This window comes from Micropterus salmoides, unplaced genomic scaffold (genome assembly GCF_014851395.1).
Source record: "Micropterus salmoides isolate LMB-PRFRI ecotype aquatic unplaced genomic scaffold, ASM1485139v1 Ms_hic_scaffold_4, whole genome shotgun sequence".
Lineage (NCBI taxonomy): Eukaryota > Metazoa > Chordata > Actinopteri > Centrarchiformes > Centrarchidae > Micropterus > Micropterus salmoides.
The window spans coordinates 19,106,087-19,133,009 of record NW_024043372.1 but is presented as its reverse complement, the minus strand read 5'-3'; the positions used below and the strand labels follow the sequence as shown (position 1 = coordinate 19,133,009).

The 26,923-nt window shown below is 40.9% G+C and overlaps 1 protein-coding gene and 1 long non-coding RNA gene across 7 annotated transcripts in view; one reads left to right on the top strand and one right to left on the bottom strand.

Moving 5' to 3' along the window:
* Window positions 1-12,419, bottom strand: part of cacna2d2a (calcium channel, voltage-dependent, alpha 2/delta subunit 2a) — a 156,992-nt gene extending 144,573 nt beyond the window's left edge. Inside the window, exons 1-5 of one of the 5 annotated variants that reach the window (XM_038697010.1) lie at window positions 12,268-12,419; window positions 8,806-8,937; window positions 8,500-8,599; window positions 6,179-6,387; window positions 5,970-6,059 (exon numbers count right to left, since the gene is read on the bottom strand). Coding sequence is in view for 2 of the 5 variants with exons in the window: in XM_038697008.1 (XP_038552936.1) it covers window positions 4,419-4,534 (116 nt within the window). In the remaining 3 variants the exon portion in view is untranslated. Of the gene's footprint in view, window positions 1-4,418; window positions 4,864-5,969; window positions 6,060-6,178; window positions 6,388-8,499; window positions 8,600-8,805; window positions 8,938-12,267 lie in introns of those variants that run through there. The other 4 variants (XM_038697011.1, XM_038697012.1, XM_038697008.1 and 1 more) reach the window with 4 other exon arrangements.
* On the top strand, window positions 11,854-18,529 carry LOC119886348. 2 transcript variants are annotated; one of them, XR_005441471.1, is made up of 3 exons: window positions 11,854-11,992; window positions 16,984-17,021; window positions 18,322-18,529. It is a non-coding gene; the product is annotated as an uncharacterized LOC119886348 (long non-coding RNA). The 2 variants fall into 2 exon arrangements; XR_005441472.1 differs by having other exon boundaries at window positions 11,854-12,058.
* Window positions 18,530-26,923: the final 8,394 nt, after the last annotated feature.

Here is a 26,923-nt window from a genome sequence, read left to right as displayed (position 1 = left end):
TTTTTTTCTGTTGTCACACTGCCAAACTCTCCCCCTTTCTCGATTCCCAATCTGTCCTACCTCTCCTACTGTCTGAGTTAGTCGCATCTTGCATATATCTGGTCAGCCCTGGCAGGACTGGTAGTGAACGTGCCTGTCTTGGCTCAACTGGGATCAGCAGCTCTGCAATAAAACTGCTCAGGTCGGACAGAAATGCAGCCTAAGCAGGAGCTGATCTCCGTTAGACGGAGCCAAGTTTGGAATTAAGAGATCAAACGGCTCGGGCTCATCACCGTATATCTCCCAGCAAGCAACAAATGACTTAATGGATCAAGCTTTTCACTAGATCATTTTAAAAGCAGTAGCAGGGGCTAACCTGCTAACCTGAATGCACGCTAAACAATCCACATGCGTGGCCAACAAGAAATTCTCACTTAAAAAAAATATATATGAAAGCTTTCAACAATCAGATGAATAAATTCTTTCATGTGTTTATGAGCCAACCACTGACTCCGTGCCAACCTTTTTCTTTCAGCAGCCAGCAGATAGCTAATCACTAGCATCAACAGCACAACACAACAGAGTCGTTTGTGTTTTAATATGACGACGGAAACAAATGTCATCTTTAAATGTCAGATTTGCTCAGAAGACAAGAGGGAAGACAGATTTATTAAATTGCACAAATCTGTGCTGCGGTGACAGCGCTTGCTATAATCACCAAGATGGAGCGGGCCTCATCAGGAGAGTAAGAGCAAAGCAAACGTGCCAAGCGAGCGTGCGCACTGGCTGTGTTTGTAGGGACAACATTAAGAGAAAGGAGCCTCCGAAAGGACGGTGCCGAGCGGGTCTGCTGGGGAGAGGCCGCCGACTGTGAAAAGGTCACCTCAATATGAAATGAAAACAGAGAAGAGCAGAGCAGCGCAGGATGCAGTGATACTAATAGTGAGGGACAATACCTCTGCCCCAAGCCAGGCAGACTTCTTACGTAACTTCATTAGTCCACACACACACACAAACATACATACATACATACCAATATATATACTATATAATATCTTTGACAGAACTACATGCAGTACAAGGGTCCTACGTTTTGTGTTATATTGTAAGTATATGTAAATACACATATCTTGCAGTTGGGCAATACTGGTCAGATCAAACACAACAATATTTTAGATTTGGATGAATGCAAATGTCTATAATGTGGACCTCATGGCCAAGCAGGTAAACCCTGATGAGTTCACTCAGCTAGAACTAAGCTTTGCAGTAATTCAGTGATATAGTAGTGACACAATTCGCATATGGAGATATTTTTTTAACATGTATGTAAATTATTGTAACATGTTGACAAAGTTAACATTGTTACAGCATGTTTTTTACTTTAGAATACTTGTTTTTTATAGTATTACATAAGCGTATTGGTCTTAAATTTTATTTATACCCAATATCACAAATCTGCCTCAAATTCACTTTCACCATATGATATTGAAAAGCAAATATCAAAAGATAGTGTTATCAAGATAACATAAAGTGATATGAGTGTCCACGTTACCCACCCTCGTCAAATATAATTAAGAAAATTAAATGATGGCCACACACCTTCACACTTGCTCCAAGTGCAACTATAAAATATCTTGAAGGGCTAAAGCTGGACTATTGATCAGTCCAGTAAAATCAATGAAAGATAGCCTTTAAACTGTGTCACGAAATCGCAATAACATCTCAGACGATATTCAGTTTCGTATCACGATAAAAGTATTACATCCATCTACCAGCTCTACAGACACGCCTGCCTAAATTTCATTACAATGAATACATCAAGTATAAATCGACAACATACTTTAAAATGTGCAGACCGATATCCATGAACCAGTGACAGGCGACAAAAAGTCTACCACGGAGCTATAATACAACAGACCTGCATCACAAAAGATCACATGCAGCTGACCTCACAACATTTAAAGGCATGATGTGTAAAATGATGACTTGAGATTCATGCTGAACTAATTGTAATTCAAAGGGGAAAAAAATTCCACAGTTCCACATATGCAGAACTCTCCATTCAGTAACACCTACACAGATATGAGGAGACGCTTGTTTACTAAATTACATACACTACTGTGTTGCTCAATTAGTGCTCGGAGACCTTCTTTGTAGTGAAAGCTGTGATCTCTCTTAAAGTTGTCATTGTGCATTACACATGAAAGCCGGCTGATGCTCTCTGGCTCTTTCTAGTCCGATGTAGTGTTAAAACTTTGCTATTTGGCACCTGTGTTTTTGATGTATTGTCTGTGTATTATGATTTATGTTAGCAAAACAGCCGAAAATGTGATGCAAATGAGTTTGGATGGACCACCTGTGTGTTTGCCACACACAGTCACCATGTTCAGTCTGCTGCAATGGATCTCGTCAGTCCAAGTGCAACGCTGAAATATCTTTAAGGGCAAAAGGTGGACTATTTTCGGATGTGTGGAAATAACAAAATTTGGGGGAAATTGCTTTGAATTTCATATAGATGGAGGTAAGTGATGATATTTTATTTTCCAAGAGAAGATTGTCCATCCGCCCATTTAGATATGAGTTATGGAAACAGGTTTCCTCCAAATAATTTAGAAATGTGGAAATAATTTCACCATGCATACACCTTCTTCCTCTACCCAAACACACACACACACACACACACACACAAAGTACTATACACAAAAACAACACGATAACCACATTGAAAACAGACCTGGCTTTTAGGTGGAAAAAATCTAGCACATTCCCTCAGTTATACCAACACACACACGCTCCACCTGGTGTGCGTGTGTGTGTGTGCGTGTGTGTGTGTGTGTGTCAGGCCTATACACCCAATTGAGGCCAGAGCAGCTCACAACACCCTTAGTTAACTGGCAAATAGCACAGTGACATGGGTGAAACAAAATCCAGTTTTTAAAAACCCTAGAGATAACTGAATATAGTATATACTACCATGACCAGACCTAGACTGTTCATCTTAAATCTGCTTGAATGAGGAGGCTTGAATAACAAGTAATAAGATAAACACTGTTTTGTTACAATGGTAAGTCTAATCTAGTATAGTTACAAAAAGTAATTTTTTTTCAACAGTTACAGTACATAAGATGAGAGATTTTCCTTTGAAAGTCACCTTGGCCATCAGGAACAACAAAGCCCAAAAGATTTCCAAGCAAGGAATCATTTAGATTCTTGTCATTTCTGTGAACCTGACTGACTAATCATCACTGTAGGCTACACACCATGTTCACATCATCACATGGATGAGTGAGGAACTGTTGCACTCTGGCTGGTTTATTACTGAACTGCAAAACGTCATTTTAAACGAAACATCATTCACTTAAAAAAATCATTATCATCGTTTCTGTTTTGAAAAGTTGCAAAGTTGATAAAGTCCTGCACGTGCCGACATTTATTTCAGTCTGGTTCAATGTGTCATTCAAGGTGAAATTGCTATTTTTCGCGTTTGAGAATAAACTGCGTTTTGACTTCAAATATTATTGCAAAGCTATTTCCGAACAGGTGTGCGGTGACAAGGTCCCACAGTTTACACGCAGCTGGGTGCTCGGCCACCTTCTCTGCGTGCGGCCAAAAAGCAACATGGTGACAGCTAATAATACGAATTGCGTCTGGATTTCTACTATAAATGTGTCTACAACAAAAATTTCAGTTTTGGATGCCTGCAATGAAATTCCATGTATCAATCTGGAGTCCAAATAGCTCTATTTGTCTGCGAACAGAGTCTAAGCAAGTAGTTGAGAAGTTTGGCTGAGAACCGAGCATGGGACTTCACCTGAAGGTTTAAAGACCAGGCGCTCCTGTGGCATTAACTAATTGGTTTATTCTCTGAATCGAGGTAAATCGTGGTAAATGATCCAGTTAAAAACAGAAGTGTGTCCGGTAGTGGGATAGAGATCATTATAGTCACGGTGCGTGTGCAGTATCCAATGGAGGACTTTTTAAGACTATAACGTTAGCCTCGCTGTAGCTCAGCGCATCAATCATGCGTAAATGGGATATTCTCCCCCTATGCAGTGACATAAAACAAAACATCGGCTATTATTATTTCATTTTATCCATACGATGTTATAATAAATAACTGCTTGGCTGGCTTATTCGCCAATGGCACCTGTGCGTGCTCAGAGTAGCTGTTTCCGTGTTGACTATGACAAATTGAATAAGGCTTTGGGTATTAAATGCCTCTGTCCAAAACGACAACAATACAGGCTTCGTGAGAGCGAGATTCATAACGTTTACGCAGCACCACAGACGGAAACTGCATCTGCGTTTGAACATCAGGGATAGAAGCTCCTCTCGCACCAAGGTACACGGCGCTGCATGTGCAGGCTTGACGGGGCCACCTGTCCTAGTTCCGCGCTCCGCACCCCCGGTTTATCCCCCAAACAGTGCAGGGTACTTACGTATAGTGCTGGGGGAAGAGGTGGGTCCCGTCTGTCGGCGTGGAGACGCATATGATAAGTACAGTTTGGATTGTCAGGAGGCAGAAAACACCGTACGACTGCGCGCAGATCGCCATTTTCCATTAAATATTCAAGAAACTGGGATAAATTTGAGAAGGACCGGAAGGACAGTCTCTCGCAGATGAGCTAAGAATAACCGAGCTCCAGATAAAGTGTGTGGTGGGAGGTGATGGTTGGCGGAGGCTTCTGGACACTTCAGCCGGCAGTGAAATCTCAATCGGAGACGCACAGAGGATTGGCACCTGAAGACACTGGAGATCAGGATCAGGAAGATGCTCTGCCGCTGCTGCTGATGTATCTGGCTGCCTATTTGCGCACTCTCTGTCCTCCCTCTCTCAACGCCGCCGCGTACATTTGCTCCTTTTTTTCTCCCACTCTCTTCGATGTAACAATCCAATCAAGCTGATCACGACACCAATAGTGTTTCCATCCTGGTTTTCAAAATAAAACCATGTCGTTATTGGGGCAGTATATAGCACGAACGTGCACTACGGAAATGCAGAGAAGTGTTACAAATCAAATGTTAACTTTTGTATTCTGTAAAATACCTTAACGGGAGCACAGTGCTACCACATGACAAAAGCCTTAAGTGATCAGAAGTAGTGTTTAAAAAAAAATGCCACAAGGGCAACTTGGAAAAAATGGCTGCTGGTATAAAATATGCACACTTAGGCGCACAGGCTCAACATTCAAGCGTTAGTCCGTGGGTTTTCAATTAGGTAAGCTATTTTATTTTGAACGTCCAATCGCCCAACTTCCTGTATTTATTCAGTCTATCTGTGGCACTTGACTCAGCGGTTGGCACAAGCGGTCCTTCCTCCGTTCAAACGGCCTATTCCTGGGCGACAGATGGGGGCGCGCATCAGGCCACCTCCTCTTCCTACTCATGTCCACTCTCCTCACTCTGCGTTCTTCTCAAACTCGGGATTATAAGCAGAAATCAAGGCTTTATTTTAGTAATTAGAGGCATGACTCTAGAGGGGCGGATTGTATTAACTGGAGTGTAAACATTCAGCAATCACCTTGAGGCTGCTCTCCAACTACATTTGTTCTACTTATTAGCACATCTGCCAGTGGATGCACAATTAAATGAATGCAGGGTGAATTAATAACCTCATATTTGGAAATACCTAGCTATTGTTTCATGCTGTCACCAGCTATTTAGACGGCAGGGCTTAAAGTGTTTGAAATGTAACTTTACAGCAGGGCAGGGCATGTCTACTTGTATCTCATAACTGGGAGCCTCAGAATAATCATACACTTGTTAATAAGGTGTATTTCAGTGGAGCACGTTTTCCTCTGGACATAAGTCAGATACTGTTCATTTTAACGGTAAACAAGGAGGAGAGATGCACCAAAACCTCAGAGTAAATCTAATTCAGCATGAAGTTACTCCCTGGAGAACTGAATATCTCCCTCTATCAGCTGTGTGTTTGTGTTTGTGTGTGTGTGTGGCTGTGTGCATATGTGTCATTGTGTGTGCACATGTACCTGTCTTATTAGCTTTTCCTGCACTGCTGTTTGTTCTCTGATCTTCCCATTTCAACTGGAGGGCATAGTATAGACGTGACGTACTTGCACCTAAACAAAACACATTTTTCAGAGTTCATCCGTGCGATTGTAGAGAACACACAATGAAGATTTATAGCTTTGTACATAATGTGTTGCTGTCGCCAATATTAGAAACAGGCAACACACACCTTTGCAAAACACAGAATAGGGGTGAAGGTGCTCAAGGCTTTAGGTTTTTTTCCAGTTGTCTCCCAGTCAAAGCCCAGGTTCAGGACACTCGGCAGCTCTTAGGCAAGTCTTACGTTTCGCAGCTCATTTGCTAGGCACAGGCAGAAACTGCCGGTCTTGTGGCGTGTTGTCCTTGGCTCAGTCAGTCAGGGATCACGCAGGTGCTCTGCTACAGAAAGCCACACAGCAGTCAGCAGGGTTTCTTCACAGCATTTCGGTCTCTTCACTGACAGCGAAGACAGCACTGTTTTGGTAGAAAGGAGACACTGCGGGGCACAGATCTCAGCAGGTTGGGAAAAACCCACCTGATGGCGGGGATGAAGAGCTACAGCCGCGGTAACCCTGCTTATGTACATAGATGTCACGGATCATTCAGTCAAAACAAATATCTAGGCTTGTTCCTCAGGAAGTGGAGGGGGGGGGGGGGGGGGTCAGCTTTTATTTCCCCCGAGCGACAAATTTTTGAGACATATTGAGCGACTCCCTCTCATCCACCCATCCAAACAAATCTGTGGCAGGGAAACAGGACAGTCGTCGTTGATTTATTATTATTCCCTATGCGGAGAAAAATAACCTTAATTGATGGCTACTCTCGCACATTAATTTAGTGTACCTTACTTCCCATCATGACAGTGATAACAACAAACAGATACTAGTAGAGTGATGTAGGCTGGCTGACTCACACTGAGCATTTCTGCTGACTCACAGCCAACCCTTATTTTCTCCTTCCATTCAAATATACATTAAGCGCACGTATCTCTCTTTACTGGCTCGTGGGGCATGGGGAAAGAAATACGAATGCAAATTAAATTTTCAGCTAATGCACACATGTGTCATTTTTCGCTAATGGAAAGACCTGTCCAGAGCAGAGAAGTGGTTTTATCTGTGCAAACAAAACATCAGGTCTCTCTGGATGGATAGGATGTCTACAGGGGGTTCTGCAATTGCAGGGACCAAGAGAAGATCGGCAGCCAATTTACGCAATCATTTCTGATGTATGGCCTTGTCTCACTCGACTTCTTCATAGCAATACCTTAAATGCAAATCATATTTCATCTGCCTGAATGTGTGTGTGGTGGTGCTTGTGGGTGAAAGAGTGGCAAGAGGCGACCCAGGGGGCCTTGGATCTCATTGAACGCGCTGCAATGCTTATACAGAATCCACTCATTATTAGAGCTAATCAATCAGGCCTGCTAAAGGATCCGCTCAGTGAAAACACACAGATCAATGGCCTCAAGCTCGGCTGATCCTACAAACGGTGAGGAAAACAGACAAGAGGCGGGTCTCAAGTGCCCAAGGTTCCTCTCTCATTGGCTGTGCAGTTTCTCCTAAAGAGAGTGACCTGCCAATCTGTTATTGATCCAGGGAGTGGAGCGGACAGGCCTCGCTGTTCTGTATTGGACTTTCCAGGGACTGCTCCCCCAGACAGAGGCCAAGTAGGTTGGAGTAAAATTAATCACTCCTTGTTTCCACTGTCTCCAGACCTCAGGGAAGTCAAGGCGCACCCCACACATCCAGACAAACACACACACACACACACACACACACACACTGGCCGCTTATCTTGCTTTTCCTCCACCTTATCCATCTTTTTCTCCCTCCCTAACCTCCTTCTCTGTCTCTTTCTGTGGCCTGTATGCTGATGTTCTGCTGCGCTGGACAGAAAAGTGAGGCTTCACACTCTGTAAAACCTAGTCTAGTCAGCACACTGAATGCTAAGATTTTATATTTCTGATTAGAGAAGGACTACACGTCGCATTCACCGCAGATGATACAAGCTGCCCTTGAGAGAGTCCCGAGGCTCTCAGCAAACTTCAACGATCCTCTCAAGTGCTCTCTGTAAAAACAGGAGCATGATATACTGTCACTCATTTACCACACGCTTTTTTTGACACACTTTTTAACCCACAGCAGAGAAGAGGCTGTGTGTCCTTGTCCTCTACGGGGATACACTGAAGAGATCGGCAGAGTAATTTCAGCAATCAAGGTTATCTTCCCTCTGTGTCCCTTTCAGCTCCCTCCCTGCTCACCTCACAATTTATCATCCCATTTAGTTTCATCCACTCACCAGAACAGGCAGATCCCATCTAAATCACACACAGACCTCCATGTTTACATAAATATTTACATATCCCACATCCCTCATTATTTGCTTTGTTCTGTAATGTGGTTATTACCTACATGACCTCAACGCTTTGCTAATATCAACAACAACAAAAAAAGGATCTCATTCAGACCATAGTGCTCTGCATACCTCCTTTACTGTAAAATACAAACATACCCAGCGATGCTGGGCCGCAAGGCACTCTGGGACTTTTGTGCTCAAATGTCAGAGCATTTCATCCTGATGATGATGATGATGATGACTCACTCCCCTTGCTCTGCATGAAAGAACAACAGCACCAATTAATGACCCAACCTCCTTACGTGCAACAGTACAAAAACAACCACTATATCAAATGTTACAACAGGGAACACCAACGGTGCTATTATGATGAATAATACAGATATTTGTAATAGAAATATACTGTATACGTTTAAGGCTATATTTTATCACCCCAGAGAATCCCCCACCCATCCTACTCACATAGAAAAGTGGCTGCATGTGAAAACAGAGCAAGACTCAGCACTCATCGACATGCTCTACTAGAGGCCTAATGGCCCCTGGGTAATGGCCTCTTTGGTCTACAGGAAATCCTCCCTCATGCATACATCAAAGCTGGGATTGAGAAGGATCGAGAGTGGAAAACAGAGAGGAGGAAAGAGACATCAGTGCCACACAGGGAGAGGAGAGAGGAAATGAAGTTAATACATTAAAGGAAGCTCTTAAATTTATAGGTGTTTCATTTGGGGGGGGGGGGGGGGGGTTCACAGCAAGATCCATCAAACATATATTATACTTCAAGTTCACAGCAGCATAGTCCACCAATGTTACACTTGCACTCTTCAAATAGAAACCTCAGTATGACAAACTTCTTCTAAAGCTCCCTGCATTTTGACTACGGCTTCTTTCGTTTTTTAGACAATGTGTGTCTATTTTTCATAGCATCCTTGTATCCGTACCACAACCTATGTGTCTTACTGACACTAGTATCAAACATTTCAAAACAATACTCTTCACATTTTCACCAGTGATTCATCCAGTTTACCCGTGCATTATTAGAGCTAAAATGATTAGTCAATTAGCCCATTGGTAGATCCACAAGAAACTCATGTGAAAATTATTTAACTTTGATTTTTAATCAATTAATCATTTGAGTCATTTGTCATATTGCAACAATATAATGTTTCCATTTTCTGCTTTTCTTACTCTAAAATGAATATTGTTGTGTTTTGGGCTGTTAGTCTGACAAAACAAGTAATTATCGTTAGTTGTAAGTTAAAAGCTGCACTTATTAATCAATTAGTGATAATCAATTAATCGGTTTGAGTAATTTCTTAAGGGGGAAAAAATCCTTAAATGTTAATGTTTTCTGGTTTCTTTCCTTTGGGTAGTAGACAAAACAAGACATTTGAGGACGTCATCTTGGACTTTGGGAAACACTGACTCACATTTCTTCACTATTTTCTGACATTTTATAGACCAAACAACTAACTGAGTAATCATGAAAATAACCTATTGATTAATTGACAATGAAAATCATCATTAGTTGCAAATGAGATCTTTTCCTCAATCCAAGCCTCTATTTCTCTCTGCCCATTTTCACACACTCTGGCCATCCCTCTTCTTCTCTCTGTGCTGACACACAGCGTCCCAGAGTTGTCAGCCAGCTGCTATAACAGGAAACCTGTGGTCCATCGCCCCACGACACCCCCACCTCTCCACACTGTCCATGAGCCATCTGCTTAGTCTGCATATTGCAGATCTGTCAATGCTATCTAATTAGAATTCACACAGAAGTGTTCACTGTGACTCTGACTGCGTTTGCAAAAGTTTTGTCTTACTCCATATGTTAGGTACACGGAAAGCACCTGTCTGTATGTGGCTACGTATGAATCTATTTAAGTGATGTGGTCTCTTTCCTGTGAGTAAATACAGCTGAGCACTGCTCAACCACATTCAGAGAAAGCTGCGACCTCTACATGTCCTACACCATGCAACAGAGCTTGTGAATTCTGCCCCTTGCAACGATTTCCAACTCATCTCCCAGGTCAAGCAAGACTCAGTAACCCTCTTTTTCAAAAGCTTTGAAGCTGTAATATTGTTTCAAAAATGATATTGATTACTTTAAGCGGCTCTCCAGTGACATGCCAACATCACAATGGCCTTCAATACATTTGCAGTGAGTGACGTGTTAGGTGTCGCCATATAGAACATATTAAACTATCTTTGTTAAAGAGGCAAAACTAACAGGCCTGTGGCGCCTGAGTGGCTTGATAAGGGGAATGGGTGGTCCTGTCTGGACGTGGTCTACGCAACTTCTCTTGTCACTGCAGAGTGTGAAGTGCACAGTCGCTTGCCCGCCCTGCCGTCACATTAAAGCGCATCTTAATTGGCATTAAAAGTGGTGATAAGAGCTTAATGAAGGAATTAATAGATAACACACATTCTGGAGCTTATTCTCCACAGTCACACTCTGACAGAGACATAAACACACACAGCTGTACTCAAACTGGCAGATTTTACAGCTACAGACAGAGCGAGTGAGAATACATGGGGAAATAGGTGGCCTGCAGCGAGAGGCAGGACCAAGACTGAAAGCCTCTAATACATCACATCACCTTGCATGACAAAAGCTAACCTTCTCAGGCTCTGCAGATGGAGCTATTGGCTTGTGCAGTATGGTATACACTGCCATTATTCTGAACTGGTAAATGGGGTTTTAATCGAAAAGTGATTACCTTATATAATCGATGAGCAGCAACTATTCTGACAATTACTGAAAATTTTTTTATATATATATATATATATATATATATATATATATATATACTGTATATCTTCAAGCATTACTTAGGTCCAGTTTCTCAACTTTGAGGCTAATTCTGTTTGCCTTATACGATAGTAAACTGAATATCTCCAACCATCGTCAACCGCTTATCCTGCGTACATGGTCGCGGGGGGGCTGGAGCCAATCCCAGCTGACACCCTGGACAGCTCGCCAATCCATCGCAGGGCCACACATAGACAAAGAACCAGTCACACTCACACCTAAGGACAATTTAGTATCACCAATCAACTTAGGCCGCATGTCTTTGGACAGTAGGAGGAAGCCAGAGCTCCCGGAGAGAACCCACACAGACATGGGGAGAACATGCAAACTCCACACAGAAAGGCCGGGGCAACCGGGGTTTGAACCCGCGACCTTCTTGCTGTGAGGCCACAGCGCCACCGTGCTGACCTAATCTGAATATCTATATAATATAATCCAGATTCAATTTGAGTATAGAAGCATCCCGCTCATGATCCATTTGGTTCAACTTGCGATCACTGTTCATTCTTGTCAGTACAGTCTGTCTGTATTTAGCATTATGTATAATACACCGATCAGCCATAACATTATGACCACTGACAGGTGAAGTGAATAACACTGATTATCTATCTCGTTACCATGGCACCTGTCAGTGGGTGGCACGTATTAGCCGGCAAGTGAACATTTTGTCCTCAAAGTTGATGTGTTAGAAGCAGGAAATTGCAGTAAATTGTGATGGCTAGACGACTGGGTCAGAGCATCTCCAAACATGCAGCCCTTGTGGGGTGTTCCTCGTCTGCAGTGGTCAGTACCTAAGTGGTCCAAAAAAGGAAAAGCGGTGACCTGGCAAGGCTAGTTGAGGTAACCTCGCCTAGACAGGTCAGGGCTGTTTGGCGGCAAAAGGGGGACCCACACAATATTAGGAAGGTGGTTATAATGTTATAATGTTTGGTGTGTATAATTAATATCATGAATTTCTGATATTAGACATTTGATATTGACAATTTAGCATATTAACTTAGAGTAACCTAATTAATTGAACTGGAGGGACAGAAGAACAGCTTCAAAACAGACAAACCCTGACATATTATTGTCTTACAAAATTGTTCCACGTTAGCAAACAATTAGCTACTTACACATTCAGCAGAGGTGTGCAACAATCTTCTAAAAAACTCGGTTGGTTGTGGCTTTTTTATATACAGTCTATGGTTGTGGCCAGTGAGGGAGGTAACTGTTGTCTGCATCAAATCTGCTGAGCTGTAATAATTATAAGTTATTGCATCACTATACAGGACAAGTTTAACAACTCGCCATCAGTTGATTCGGTGTTTATAATTATTGATTAAGCGAATATTTGTGTGTTTTTTAGCTTACCTTCTGATGTAGCTAACGTTCGCTACGCTGTGGATTGGTTAACGGCAGGGCTTGGCCAATCAGGTTCATCGTAGGCGGGACGCCGAGAACGCAAAGCTTACCATTGGGCCAGTGTTAAATACTGTTACCCGTCCGATTCCGTTACATTCAAAGAGGTGCAGAACCTGACTTGTTTTTTTAAAATGCTCTACAGACAAAGCACACTATGAAGCTGCCTGAATCTAACATCTGAATATTATAGGGACAATAATCTTCTGGTTAGTGATCCTATCCAAAGACTGTGGGAACACTGTTTTTACTAACACCTATAAGAATAAAGTAGGTGATTTTTAAAAAGTAGATTTGTATTTGTAGTTGCAAAATAGCTGAAGTTCCTTTTCAGATCACAACATCTGATGGGTCACAGAGCTCGGCCTTTTAGCTTGAGATAAAATCATAATTTCAGTAGAAAAAATAAATGTGTTTACCAATAGTTATGCTTTAAGCTTCATAGATGGCACAAGTCGTCTAGCATACAGTTCACATGCTATGCTCCAGTGTGTCCGAAATTTAGGCCTACAGTAAAAATTACGAGCATAAGTGAAGTTTACCTGAACTTGTAGGCCTCTAACAATAAGATGCAATGCTGTCAGAATTAAGATTGACATTAACATGTGCTGAACAATAATCTGTAATACAGAAGAATTGTACTGCATATGAACACACAATGAAACTGTTTCATTCTTTGCAATGGTGTATATTTTATACTGTGCCGTGCATCGTGCTAAAACTGAAACTCGACAGCCACTTGCATACTGACTAGGGCTGCAACAGAGGATTATTTTCATCATCAATTTATCTGTTGACTCTCTTTTTTAAAAGTAATCTGCTCATTTAGTCCATATGCCAAAAATTGTGATAAATGTCCATCGCAATTTCTCACAGCTTATCGTGACTTCATTAGATTGCTTGTTTTTTCCAAAACCCAAACATATTTAATTTACAATAAGATAAAACTGAGAAAAAGCAGCACATCCTCACAGTTGAGGAGCTGGAACAAGTGAATGTTTGGTATTTCGGGTTGATAAATTAATTGATCAGCAAAATTGTTGTTGATTATACGTTTATGTCAATCAATTCATCAACTGATTGTTTCAGCACTAATGTTGACACCACAGTGCCGTTGGAGCACAGTCCCACTGAATAACTTCATCCTGGAAGTAAAAAGTAACAACCTGGAGCCAGCTCATGCTTGTATGGTTTTTACTGTACGTTGTATTTCCTTCATACACAGCTCTCCATGGTCCAAAGGGCACAGATTCCCCACAGAGCACAATGAAAATTCCCTACCAACAGAAAAACTAACCAACCTGGTGAAACTGGGAGCTGGGCTCTTATTGGGGTTCATCCTTCTGAGCACTTAATGAAGCCAGCAGTGTCTTCTCTTATTAGAGCTAATGGTTTGTTTATATTGTTATTTTACCCTGGGCTTAGGGAAATGCATAAATCATTATTGTAATCAATAGTATTATTACATCACCTCCAGCATGTAGACAAGCAACATATCTATGTAGTTCAATCTAATTGTCTATAATATATAATGAAAATTATTGTGCAGACATACATTTGTGCAAATTGGTGGATGTTCAGACGTGTGTGTGTGTGTGTGTGTGTGTGTGTGTGTGTGCGCGCGTGCGTGCGTGCGTGTGTGTGTGCGTGTTTTCTCCCCCTCCTCCTGAGCCGCAGGTTTGGGCTGTTTTCCCAGAAATGTGTTAGACAGACAGAGGGAGGCAGATGCTTTCCTGTCCTCCCAGAGGAGACTGCAACACATGTGGAGACTGGCTAGGCTGGTCATATTAAACACACCATGTGCACCCTGCATGTGACTGTGTGTGCCACACCAGTGTGGCCTAAAAACAAGCACACAGTGAGACATCTAGTGGCAAATGCGCAGTACTTCAATAATAATGATCAGCCTTGCAAACTATGACTTGTATTTTTAAACAATGAAAACAAAACTTTATTCAATCTGTGATCTGCCGGATAGAATTTTTATGGGGGAAAAGTAAGTTTATCATTTGTTCCAGAGCTTGTGTGTATTTGCAGTCACAGTGTGCTTGTGGGAGTGTGGTTGTGTTTGCCAGATTGTGGATATTGCTGTGGTATGATACCATCTTTCCTGCTGTCATAACAATAGATCTTGCAGTTGATGGTGATGTATCATTTGTCAAACTATCAGTGCCAGGACATGGTCCGCTGGTCCCATGAGGCCGCAGACATGATTCACCACAGTTTTTATGGTGTCTTCTTTCACCTCTGGAGTTGCCTCTGGGCCGCTGGGCTGTCTGCTTTTGCTGGCCTCTGCCGAATGCTGTATTAACCTTGTACCGCTAAGCGCTGATTATTTGTGCAGGGGACATTCAGGATCTATGAGCAGCGTGGCAAAGCTTATCTCTATTAATCTAATGGCTCGGTAATCAAGACATCTGCACACAAGTAAACAGGCCTTGGTAATCCCTCCATGGTTATTAGTAGCAAATCATCAAGCTTTTACAATTTGGATCAACATTAAACTCTGCTTCATTTAGCCAATACAGCAAAGTCAAACATTTGGTAAGCCAACACTTAACTTAAAAAAAGTCACAGGTTATCAGTTGTTTAGTAGGATGATGAGAAGCAATATTCATTTATTGATACATTCCCTGCAAACTGAGTGAAATCAAGCAAACCTCAGTGGTTTTAAAGGGGAATAGATTTTCAAAGTCTGTTTACAGTCCTGCGTAAAGTCCACATGTGATGTCAACCGAGTCAGCGCTGGTTGAGGATGAAGACTACAAGTTAGAAAATTTCAAATTTCTGGGGTTGTGGAGACCTTTGTAGACTCATCTCTGCTTGAGGATTGAAGCTCCAGGCTGAATTAGCTGCTACCAGCATACCACACCTGAATCATCTGGCTGAAACTGTCAGCGCCCGAGTTGCATTGTGGGTAATGTAGGATTTGACAAGGAGGAAGAATGTGTGGAACAAAACTGATAGCGTATAATAATATTTAATAATTTCTCTGGTTCTGCTGCATCAGTTTTGCTAAACTGTCCACCATGAGTCCGACAAACTTTTAGGAGCGCAATGCTAAATCAGTGAAGCACACTCTTAATAAGTAAACCTGCCATGTCTGAAGCTCAACATGTTTTTAACATCTGTCCCCGTACACAAGTGCATGGGCACCACGGTTACAACAGAGATAAACAGGTTTTATGATGCATGCTGCCTGTTTGAGCCTCTTCACGAATCTCCAGCCTCTTTGTTACTACTAAACTGGGAGGCGGGACCTGCCAGTGGAGTAGCAGACAGGAGATTAAGACCTGAATCAAAAAGCAGATTAACTGGCCTGTGTGTTTGTATATGTGTGCATGTGGGTGGGTAGGTGGGTGTATGTGTTTTTGTGCACGCATGCTCTTAACTCCTACAGATCATCTAATTGAGCAGTTGTCTCTAGGTAAACATTATATGCACTTTGCCAGTTGCAATATCTCAGTCAGGGATCAAATACACACACAAGAGACCACTTCTACAAGTCACACACATCAGACACTCTCCCAGAATGTCATTTTAAAGCGTTGTAAACAGATGCAGAATAATCCCCAGGTCCTGACAGGCTGTGATCCTGCAGATAGTTTCAAACATTGCAGCAACAATGTGAAAGGGTGATTGTTGAGGGTGCTAACATGTCATCCATCAGCATACGTCTTCTAGGCGCCTCAGCCCTCCTTCGCACTCAGAATTTGTGTGCCAACGCCGTAGTATCGCAGACCAGCCTCTGTAATCATCCCCAAGTGATCAGCAGAGATAACATCAAGGAAAGCTCGCTCTGCAGGACGGCAGTAACAACAAGTTTGCCACTGAAATTGGGTGATAGAGCATAAACAAAGGCACACCTCGAATTCAAATCCCTCCTCGGATGTTGTGATAATTCAGTTCAACTCCATTGAACAAGAATAATGATTGTGGAAGAGTGCTTATCAAAAACCCCAATGTCTGGGCCACCTGAAGCATATCCTGGGCTACAATGAACGCAGAGACTCAAACCTCACAAGAAATCTCGGCCCTGCAAATGACTGTGCATGTAATTAAGGTGATGGAATAATACAAGTCTGCCTTTAAAGCTTGTCTTTACAGATAAACTCTGTTGCTGGTTTTTTTTTTTTCAATTTTGCTCTTATTTTTAAGTCGTTTTTATGTATTTTAACAAACAATCCATCAGATGATCAGATCAGTTAGTCAACAATTAAGCTTGATTATCAAAAAACACTTTATTTGGAGGTAAAACCAGAAGTCCACGCAGTTGGAACTAGGAAGTCAGTCTGTGGATGTTTATGCACAGTTTAAGTTATCATTTTACTGATTGCCTTTGTTTTACAGTTAAATGTGGCTTACGTGGGAGACACTTTAAAACCTGTCTAATTATCTGACATTGTGTTTGTTGTCCTCTTTCTTTTTAGCAGCGTTACTGCATTCCCAGATCTCAATACATAACTTGGTGAGTACAATGTTGTTGATACCATATAGCAACGATGGACATGTTGTGGTTCCACATAGCTGATTAAATGAAAAGAGGCGTAAAATGTCTTCACCAGGGTTATATTTTGAAAAGCTCTCTCTGGAGCCACAGAAGAAATTTTACAACTGTTTTCACTGGTACCTATTTCTCATGACACGTAAACTGAACTTCAAGTGTAAAATTGGTGCAGTGCCCATTTAACTGAGTGGAACAAAAATAGAATGCATAAAACCATATTTCGCTCCCACATAATAAAACTACAAAGCTGTAAACAGAATAGATTCATAGTTTAAACATGTTCAGGATTCCTTCACTGTGGCAAATAACATAAAAATGAACGTACAGAACTGCCCAGCAGGTTCAAACAGGAAGCGATTTTTCTTTTTACTCAAATAAACACTGGACCTGAGAGCTGAGGTTTGGACTCATTAATCCACTCTCAAACTCTCTACATGACAACAGAGTCAACACTGTTGTCAAGGCCAGTGCTGCTCTTAAATGTGAGGCTTTCCGTCTGTGTTTCTGAGCTAGTGCTTTTAGTATGCCTGACTTTATTCAGCAACTGTAGATCACTGCGGATAACGGGAATATCTGTCCTCCCGTCAAATCTTGCAGACGGATGAACAGGATGTGGAAGGCGACTCACGCTGACTGGGCTGAAGACAAAGGGAAGAAAACAGCAGGATTTATAACAGGATGAGAAATTAGAAATTAACCAGCTTGTTTTGAAATGGGGTGTCATTTTTATAGGAGAAGGAGCATTGATGTCAGGTTGGGAAAAGAGGAGACGGGGAGGGATTTGATCACCGTAAAGTCTTTGCCATATGTGGAAAAAAGGTCAGCAGTTGCAACTTGCAAATATTTTATTAAATATATTGAAACAGAAATGTCTACATGTGCACATGTGTGTTTACAAACATATCCCTGCCCAGAAAACTAAAATGAAGAGACATTCACACGTTTTTCCATCTGCTTTGTCCTTGACTTGCCCCAGGAAGAGGGAAGAGATTTTCCTCTATTTGTTACTCGAGAGACAGCAACTGGCTGTGACTATAGCAGAATTTAAAACAGTAAATAAGGAGGTAATGGGCTTTGAGCCTACTGTCATCTCCAGTCTAGCTCTGGCTATCACCCAGGATATTAGCAGATAAATCTGAATGGCTTCCATCTGAGGCAGTGCACAATGGTTATTGATCAGACAACTCTGTGCAGAGTGGGGGGAGAGGAGCAGAGTTTATTAATTAGGGATTGACAGCCAATTCCCTCTTTTTTTTCACAGACTGACAGCTCGGGAATCCTGATGAGCTGTGCCCTCTATGCATTTGTCAACGCTGAGCACCACGCTGCCTGCAAACACAATAACACTGCGCCACTACAGGCATACACAGGGGGAATTGGACAGATGACCTTGCTCAGTGCTCATACGGCGTAAACCTGAGCACAATGAGAGATCAGCTGGTTATTCAGGTGTAAAATGACCAACTGACCCCCCTGCTTGGATCTTCATTTTCTTAGCCTTTAGTGCTGGATGACCCCAGAATGTTAGCATGAGGTTACCACTTTCACTGTCTGCTTTCAAGGTATCCCGATTGTGAATTTACTCACGGTTAAGTTGCTTGAGTGAAGTTGTTTCTTCAAAATATATTTAGCATTTTCTCATTTCATTCCACCTTCCTCTCCATTCTATCTTCTTTCTCTCTGTTCTGATGGCTATATGAATGTCTTATTGGCTGTTCTCCAGCAGCTCTGCTTCTCCTCCCTAAACTTGAATCTAATAGGATACAGGGCTTTTCCACTGATTGGGTTGGTAGAGAATAAAATTGGCTCTTAACTGTACCTCAGTGCTGAGCGGCACCCTAATCCAGCCACCGCGGGCTGCCGGGCTCCGTTGTTCTCCCTCAGCTCTCCCGTATGCTCCGATACGGATCTGATCCCCTGCACAATTTCATGCCTGCTTTGCCCTCTTCTCCTGCAGCAAAGCATCAATTACCCTCATAAAACAAATTCTGCCCCCTTCAGAAGCTTCAGCCAAACGTGCCCCCCCACCTCGCATACTCCCATATCTCCACAACCACAACTCTCTTTAAACTTTGAGCTTGTTGAGCAACTCTCAAGCCCTTCTTAAACGTATACTTGTTTGAACATCACAAAAATAAATGTTCAAGATTAAAAAGAAGGTAACAACTTCAAGAAATACCCACTATCCACTCACACAAATCTGATGCACTGATGCGCATCTACACAAATACCCTTGAGGTAAGGAGAGTTTTGTTTTTTCTCTTCACAAATATAAGCGGGAAGCATTAAGTTTCAATTCATGGCTAGGAAACCAGACTGTGCAGCAGGGCAGCTCACTTATTCCCTGACCCTTGACTTCCATCTCTGCCAGGCTAATCCCAGGTTAATGACTGAGCCAAAGAACATCAGGAGGGGACATAAGAGTCATCTTAAACCACACAACCACATACACATTCATGGACTGGAGCAGAACCACTGTACTTATACTGTCTATTAAAATAATATAAAACAAACAGTTTTCAGAACCTGATGGAAAAAAGTACCTATTTATAAGATAATTTCATAGTACCAGTATAAACAATGGAAAAACACAAGTAAATGTCATGCAGTCATATTACAGATGTATTATCAGCAAAATGTTCTTAAAGTAGTCCTCCTTCTGCAGAAAAATGTCCCCTGTGACTGATACATGACATTATCAGATTGTTAATACCAAAGTCCTTATAGGTGTCTTCTATAAAACATCTCTGTTAATACTGATGCATCAGTGTGTAAGCAGAATTTTACTGTTGTGGCTGGTCGAGGTGGAGCTACTTTTAACTACTGTGTAGTTTTGTCCAGTGGTTCCCAACCCGGTGGTCAGGTCCCTCAAAAGGGTCACAAGATAAATCTGAAGAATTGTGAGATAAATGATGGGGTATTAACGGGCTGGTGATGGGACAGTGGATAAGACACATGCCTTTGGCTTGAGAGAACCAGGTTCAATTCCCCACTGTGACACATCCACCAATGAGCAAGACACTTAACCCCTAGTTGCTCCAGAGGCGTGTGACCTCTGACATACATAGCAATTGTAAGTCGCTTTGGATAAAAGCACAAGATAAATGTAATGTTAATGGGTAGGAAAGAAGATAGAAATGTTAACAGTTATTTAAAGGAAATCATCTGCTTTTATTTTATAGGGGGTCACAGTCCAGAAATGTTGGTAACAATTGGTGTAATCTAACAATGCATTGTGTTTCATAAGATTATTGTGCATTTCTTTGTTTAAAATCTTAATCAATGAAAAGTGACTGTCACATGAAAGTAGTGGAGTAAAAAGTGAAATATTTCCCTCTGAATTGTAGTGGTGTAGAAGTCACATAAAATGGAAATACTTGAGAAAAGTACAAGTACCCAAGAATTGTCTCTGCTTGAATCAATGTACTTAGTTACTTTTCACTACTGCTGTTTTGACACCTTTTGTATGCACATGCTAATGTTACACACACATTGACATGCACAAAACTAAACGTGGACTGTTTATCTTGCTGTTATCCTTTCACTGTGTCCTTGCTCACATCTCAACAGTTCAACACGGTCCTTCCCATGCATTTGCATCATCATTCATTTTCTCAAGAAGATATTCAAATGATATTCAGTGTTTTATTTTTTTTCTATGAAATGCATATTACTTATGGGAGAGGCTGGATGTGCACAGAACGCACAGCGTTCTTATCTCAGGGCTGCAAAAAGAAGGACGTTTGACGTTTTTTCAGTGACCCAGAGAGCTCGGCAACAGAGTTCAGGATTGAGGAAAAGAGGGCAATGGGGTTCAAATGTGAAATTAACCATCCAAATACGGTACTTTTGAAACACTGAAGGGAACTCTAAGGGCCAAAACCCCTCTGTGTGTATTAATTCCAAGCCAGATGTGTTTAAAAACACTATATGGTCTTGTGTTGAAAGTTTTAACTGTAAAATATATTTAATGAGATTCTACACAAAATTTAATCTATGACCACCTACAGTAAATAACCAGCAGGGCAGAATTTGATTTAATTATGGTCTAATGACGATGTGCATCAAGGTCAATGGCAATTCACCTACTCTGATTTAAACAGCCAATCTATCAGCAGTCGGTACTTAAAAAGTGAAAATGAACTTCTTTTTTTTAAAGCACTCACTGGTCAACATTTTCTTTTAGGTTTCTGTTAATGACTTATTGAGTATTTTCTTTCATCAGTTAATTACCATTCAAATACAAAAGGTACTTAATTTCAAAGCAATTATCGCTTGATTGGCTGGCCCACATAAAAAAGTCGCCTGCTCTCCATTCTGTTAAACCCTTGTGGATTTCTGGATGATGATGATTTACCTGCATGAGTGTGTGTGCATGTGTCTAGATGTGCGTATGTCTTGGTGTGCTGTGTTTGGTCACACATTGTTCAGTGCAGTGTATTTGTGTGTGTCTGTGTGTGTATATGTACAAAAATACCTCCTTGACTGCATCCAAGTAGGTCCTTGACTGTTTTATATTCTTTCAGTCAAGCGGGCAGATACCAAGTAGCAGGTGGACAACATCTGCTGTGCAAAGTGAGCCTCTAAATAGAAGGAAACATTGCAAACACGAGGTATTCCATCAATATAATTACTTTCACACAAATGCACACGGGCACACTCACACGCACAATGTGGATGTATAACATTAGGCCTTCAGAGGGCTCCAGGATCATGCTCTTTCTTGTAGTAGGAAGAGATAAACAGGAAATGCTTTCTGCAGCAGTCAGCTACTTCATCCTATCACACTCTGCTCTGCATTTATCTTTAAAGAATCCTGTGTACACACTCTGCAAAATGCCTTGAGATTTTTAAAGTTAATTACAGCATCAAATTAAGTGCATGACAAGTGCCAATAGAAGGCCAGTGGAAGGGTCTTTAATCCCCTTTGCTCCCTGGACTCTCCTCCACGGCACCTTGAGCGCCACCTCAGCTCCTGTTTACTAAATTAAAAGAATCCCAGCTGCAGAAGGCAATCAACAAGCGCGTGGATTTACACGACTCCATCCCCCTCACTTGTTTGTTTGCGTGTTATTGAAAGGAAAGTGATGTATGATTTAATTGAATGGGGTCCCTTTTTGCCGCCAGTTTAAGGGGTAAATTTGATTGCAGTTTTAATTAACCAGCAGACTTTGCCCCTTTCATCGGTCCAAGGGATTACAATTATGAACACAATGAAGCAGCAGTTGTGTGGTGATTTGGAAAAGGTGGCTGCAGTGGGAGTTTCTATGGGCACTTTTAACCTACGAAGACATGCAATGTGCAAAGCTGCAAGTTGTAAAAAACTAACAAACAATTAAATGTTATTATGAAAATGTTGAGGATGAACCTCTAATCTGGTGTTTAGTTATTTATACAGACAGGTCATTTTATTTTAAGTCTGTGTGCTCATTAATTGTTTTGCTTTTCATTTCTGTGACTCATTTGGATTTGGAAAGATGTCTTACTAAGAGCTACACTAAAAAAGATTGTAACTGAAATACAAATTCTTAGAAAAGAGAGTTCTGTGGTGCCCCAATTTTCCTCTTTCATGCATCAGTTTTTTATTTTTCATATTTCACACCAATTTCCTCTTGTGTGTTTATTATTACTTAAAGGTACCCCATATAGTTTTTGACCACCAGCCATGGAGTGGATCCCCATTTCATTTGCTCTCTATTATGTGCAGGAGCATTCAGATGATGCAATACACATTCCTGCCAATGGTTTTACGCTATTCACCCGATATACAGGTGGCAGTAACAGGCCAAGAAGCAAAGCAGCCAAGAAACATGTGTCAGCAAAGGCAGGGAAGAAGAAGACAAATAGGGATATGAACACTGCAGGCTTAAAATATACAGATTTTTTATGATGCTGAAATGCATTCAACACATTTGTTGAAGTAAACAGAAAATTACTTTAAAGAAACTCCACAGGGCACCTTTAACTCTTAACATTCCAACGGCCCACCCAGGGGGCGTTAGGTCCTGGCGGCAGCTTTCAGTATGTGCACACAGCTGCTATGTTAATTTCAGACTCATATGATAACACTGTTTGAAAGCTATAATCTCCGTGATTCGACCAATGCAAACCATTTCAAGATACAATCACCACAGCGAGTACAAATCAGCGCTTCTGTCAGACCAACCAGTACAAGCAAAATTGACGCGACTCACCTATGAAGCCTCATAGTAATCTACCGATCGATTATATTGTGTAACAAAAATGTAACAATATATTTTTGTAACAAAAATGGTGTTGTTACGTTGTCAAAGGTCCAGACAATCCAATCCAGTAAAAATATTTAGTCCAAAACACATTATTCCATCAATAAATCCCCAGGGACTGCTGCCGCATCGTTTCATATTTGCCGGCAGACGTGGCTGGTATGTCATTATATCCGTAATAACTCCGATTTGAATGTAAACAACTACGATAGGTTGTATTCAAATTAGCCGCTGAACTCTAACCTTTCGAGTGACACCAGAGTGAGCTCACATGTCCCTTTCACAGCCTACAATAGCCAACGAGAGCCCGCGCTGTAAGGAAAGGCCAGCCCCTCTTATTTCGTGGGTAGGCCAAGTCAATTGCAAGCAATAGTGCCGATGACAATTCTGAATAGTAGGAAGTTCATGATCTACCAGCAAAAAAACACATATGCGTCGAGCTACCGGCTAATACGGAGTGATCCAGCAGCAGCTTGGGCTAAGGGGCGGTGCTGTTTTAGAAAAAATACCCTATGACATACACTTAGAAAAACCTGTGTAAAATAGTCATATTATGGTATTATTGGTATGAAATTTAAACTAGAACTAGATAAAGCTTTATGCCGTGTCCCCACAATATTTTCCAGCTAAGAAGTCCCAGCTATAATTGTCTGCATGCATTTGTTAGCAAGCATTTTCAAGCGGAAATGAAAAATATATTAGTTTTAGTGTGTTTAAACTTATATTAATTAATTCCAGTAGCACTTACAATCATTCTGACCACTTGTGAGTGTTATCTTTCAGAGAAGCCCAAAATCATGAATATACTCCAAATGGTTCAAGAACTACATTCAATTTACTTTGGATATGCCTTGAATAGGCGTTTTGCATGAATTTTACAGGAATGTTTAGAGGTTAAGACTGATTTTAACACAATTTCACAAGTCCATTGTTTTCTAGGAAGAACTATTTGGTACTAAATAGAGGGACAAATATGTCCTTAGATGGTTCTTTTTGTTATGTTAATTGGTTTTGTTTATAACAACACCTTTTTGAAAGAACTGCTCCATTTAAACTCAAATAAATATTCTTTCATTTATAATTGGAAACTTATTTCTTTGTATATGTTGGATGGTATGCTTACCTGTTGACAAAGTCCACATTGTTGCAGAATCTGATGACTTGTACTGATTAAAAGACTAAGTTACACTAGTTAGCTATTAATCATAATGAATCAGTTGTCACTGTTTTACCTATATTTAATGCCAAATAGCACGGGGCTTTCCAGGAAACTATGGCCCCATAAAATAAAGCATTACCAATATACAGCCCCTTCTTGTATCTACTGCACCTGTTTGATGCAAAAATATTGAAATAGTAAAATTTTGTCTAAAATGCCACAGTGCCCTGTGTTGTGTTGGCTGGCTGCTTCCCTGTGCAAATGAAACACACTGTCCTTCGGTTATGTGATGTCACCAGCTGGATTTTATCACACCAGTGCTAATGGGAAGCTTTCCTTCTGTTTGAGCTGTGACCAGCCAAAAACTCTGTTTTTCTGCACTCCTTTCTTTATCTTGCTCTTTTTAACAACGAGGAGGGATGTGGAAGCAGAGATGGTGGTTTAACTTGGCTCCAGAGCCACTGAGCTCCATTCCTTAAATGATATTGTGTCATTAATTGTACGTTGTTCAGTTGGGTGTTTAATGTGACTCATTACACAAATAATCAGAGTCAGTTTGTTGTGTCAGCAATAACGCAACTTATCAGCAATAACGCAACTTATCAGATGAACAACAGCTTCAGCAATACATAGAAAAAATATGAAATAAAGAAGCCTTCAAGTTATTCAGCAATTTCCCTTGTTCTCTGATTTTATTTATTTACATATTATGGGCTGTTACTTAGTGTATTTACTTACATATCACAACACAAATATATGAAATGGATTTACATATCAAATAAAAACATCGGGTTCATACAATATTCCATACACAATACACCAGTATATCAAAACATTTATAAAAATAATATTACCCACAACATGGTCACAACACATCCAGGCAAGTGTGCAAAATCACAAACACATGTTAAACACAGTAACACTTTACATTATAATGCTGTACAATAAAACAATGACCACATAAATTACAAAAGTAGTTGAAACCTTCTGACAAAGTGACGACAAAAATGGAAAAAGACAAATTTTATCTTATAGTAATCTTAAATTTAATTCAATTCAACCTTTTCATCCACCTCCATGTTATTCCATGTTTCAGATATTATAATTATGTTTGTTGCTTCTACCGCTTCATAATAATTTCTAGAGAGATGTTATTCTTAATATTCTTACCACATATTGCCACATGCCACAAACATGTCTCTTAGTTTCCTCCGCCAAACTACAAAGTAGGGATTAATATAGAACTGAAATTTAATGATGCTTTACATGTCTTTGTGTGCTTTTCCAAAGCAACTGTATTTTCTCTACTTATACAATTATACAATTCATTTCATTTGAAGTTCTTATTATTTTTAATGGAGGGGGTTGTTAGGTGGATTTGGGGTGGGGGAGATAGAACTTTTCAATGACAAAAAAACCAACCCTACATTGATGTGTGTTCATGGAAATGTAGACTGACAATAAAAAATTTATTAAAAGTCCAATGTAATATTTATTGCAGCCAGGGTATTTACTGAGGCACAGAGGTGGTTTATTTGTGTCGACTGATGAATAGATTTACACTTAGTGTCCACTTTATTACATGCACCTGTGCAGTCTAATGCAATCCACAACAGCTCTGCCATAAAGATTTGTGAAGGCTTTAATATTCCTTTTTTGTTGACACTGTCATAGAGGTGTTAATTCAATTATATGTTTTAGCACTGAGCTCATAGTTAGTGGTGTTGTTGTACTGGACTTATATTGAGAGGTGTTTTTTATTTTTCTAAATTTACACATTAAAATGCCATCCAAAACTAAACATTATGATCTTGGTAAAGAGAGATGTTATGACGGGGCTGTTGTATTGGACTGTGTTAAATTGTACAGATAATTAAGTGGCCAAAGAGTGTATATGGAGCCCACAAATGCATTGGTCCAGGGTATGAGGGAGTCTGAAATTACTTTTTAAAATGATCCCTACTTGACCTGCACAGTGGAAAAGTGATAGAGGTGGGCAGGGACATGATATTGTGGTTATCTATTTTTATTTGTCACTATTAAAAGGAATACACTTTTACAGGAGCATTCATTAAACATCACGTGCAGTTACGGTGTACTTGCAGATGATGCTCAGACCTGACCTCTTTATCTTGTGCTGCTCACACCCAGACAAGAACAAGAGGCCAAGGCAGACACAGACAGACCCCACCCCCCCCACCCCCCAAGACACACACACACAGGCACTCCTCTCTCCTCCCATACTGTAAATGAGCAGTGCTGGTGTGAATCAGTTCCTCCTTACCAATGGGTTGTGTCAGCTCACAGAGTGCATCATCATCACACTGCTTAGTTTAGACTGGCACTCCGCTGGGAGGAGCAAGCTACTACATCACACTCCACAGACACACATGCAGCACACATACATATGTAGATGCACACACACACACACACACACACACACACACACACACACACAC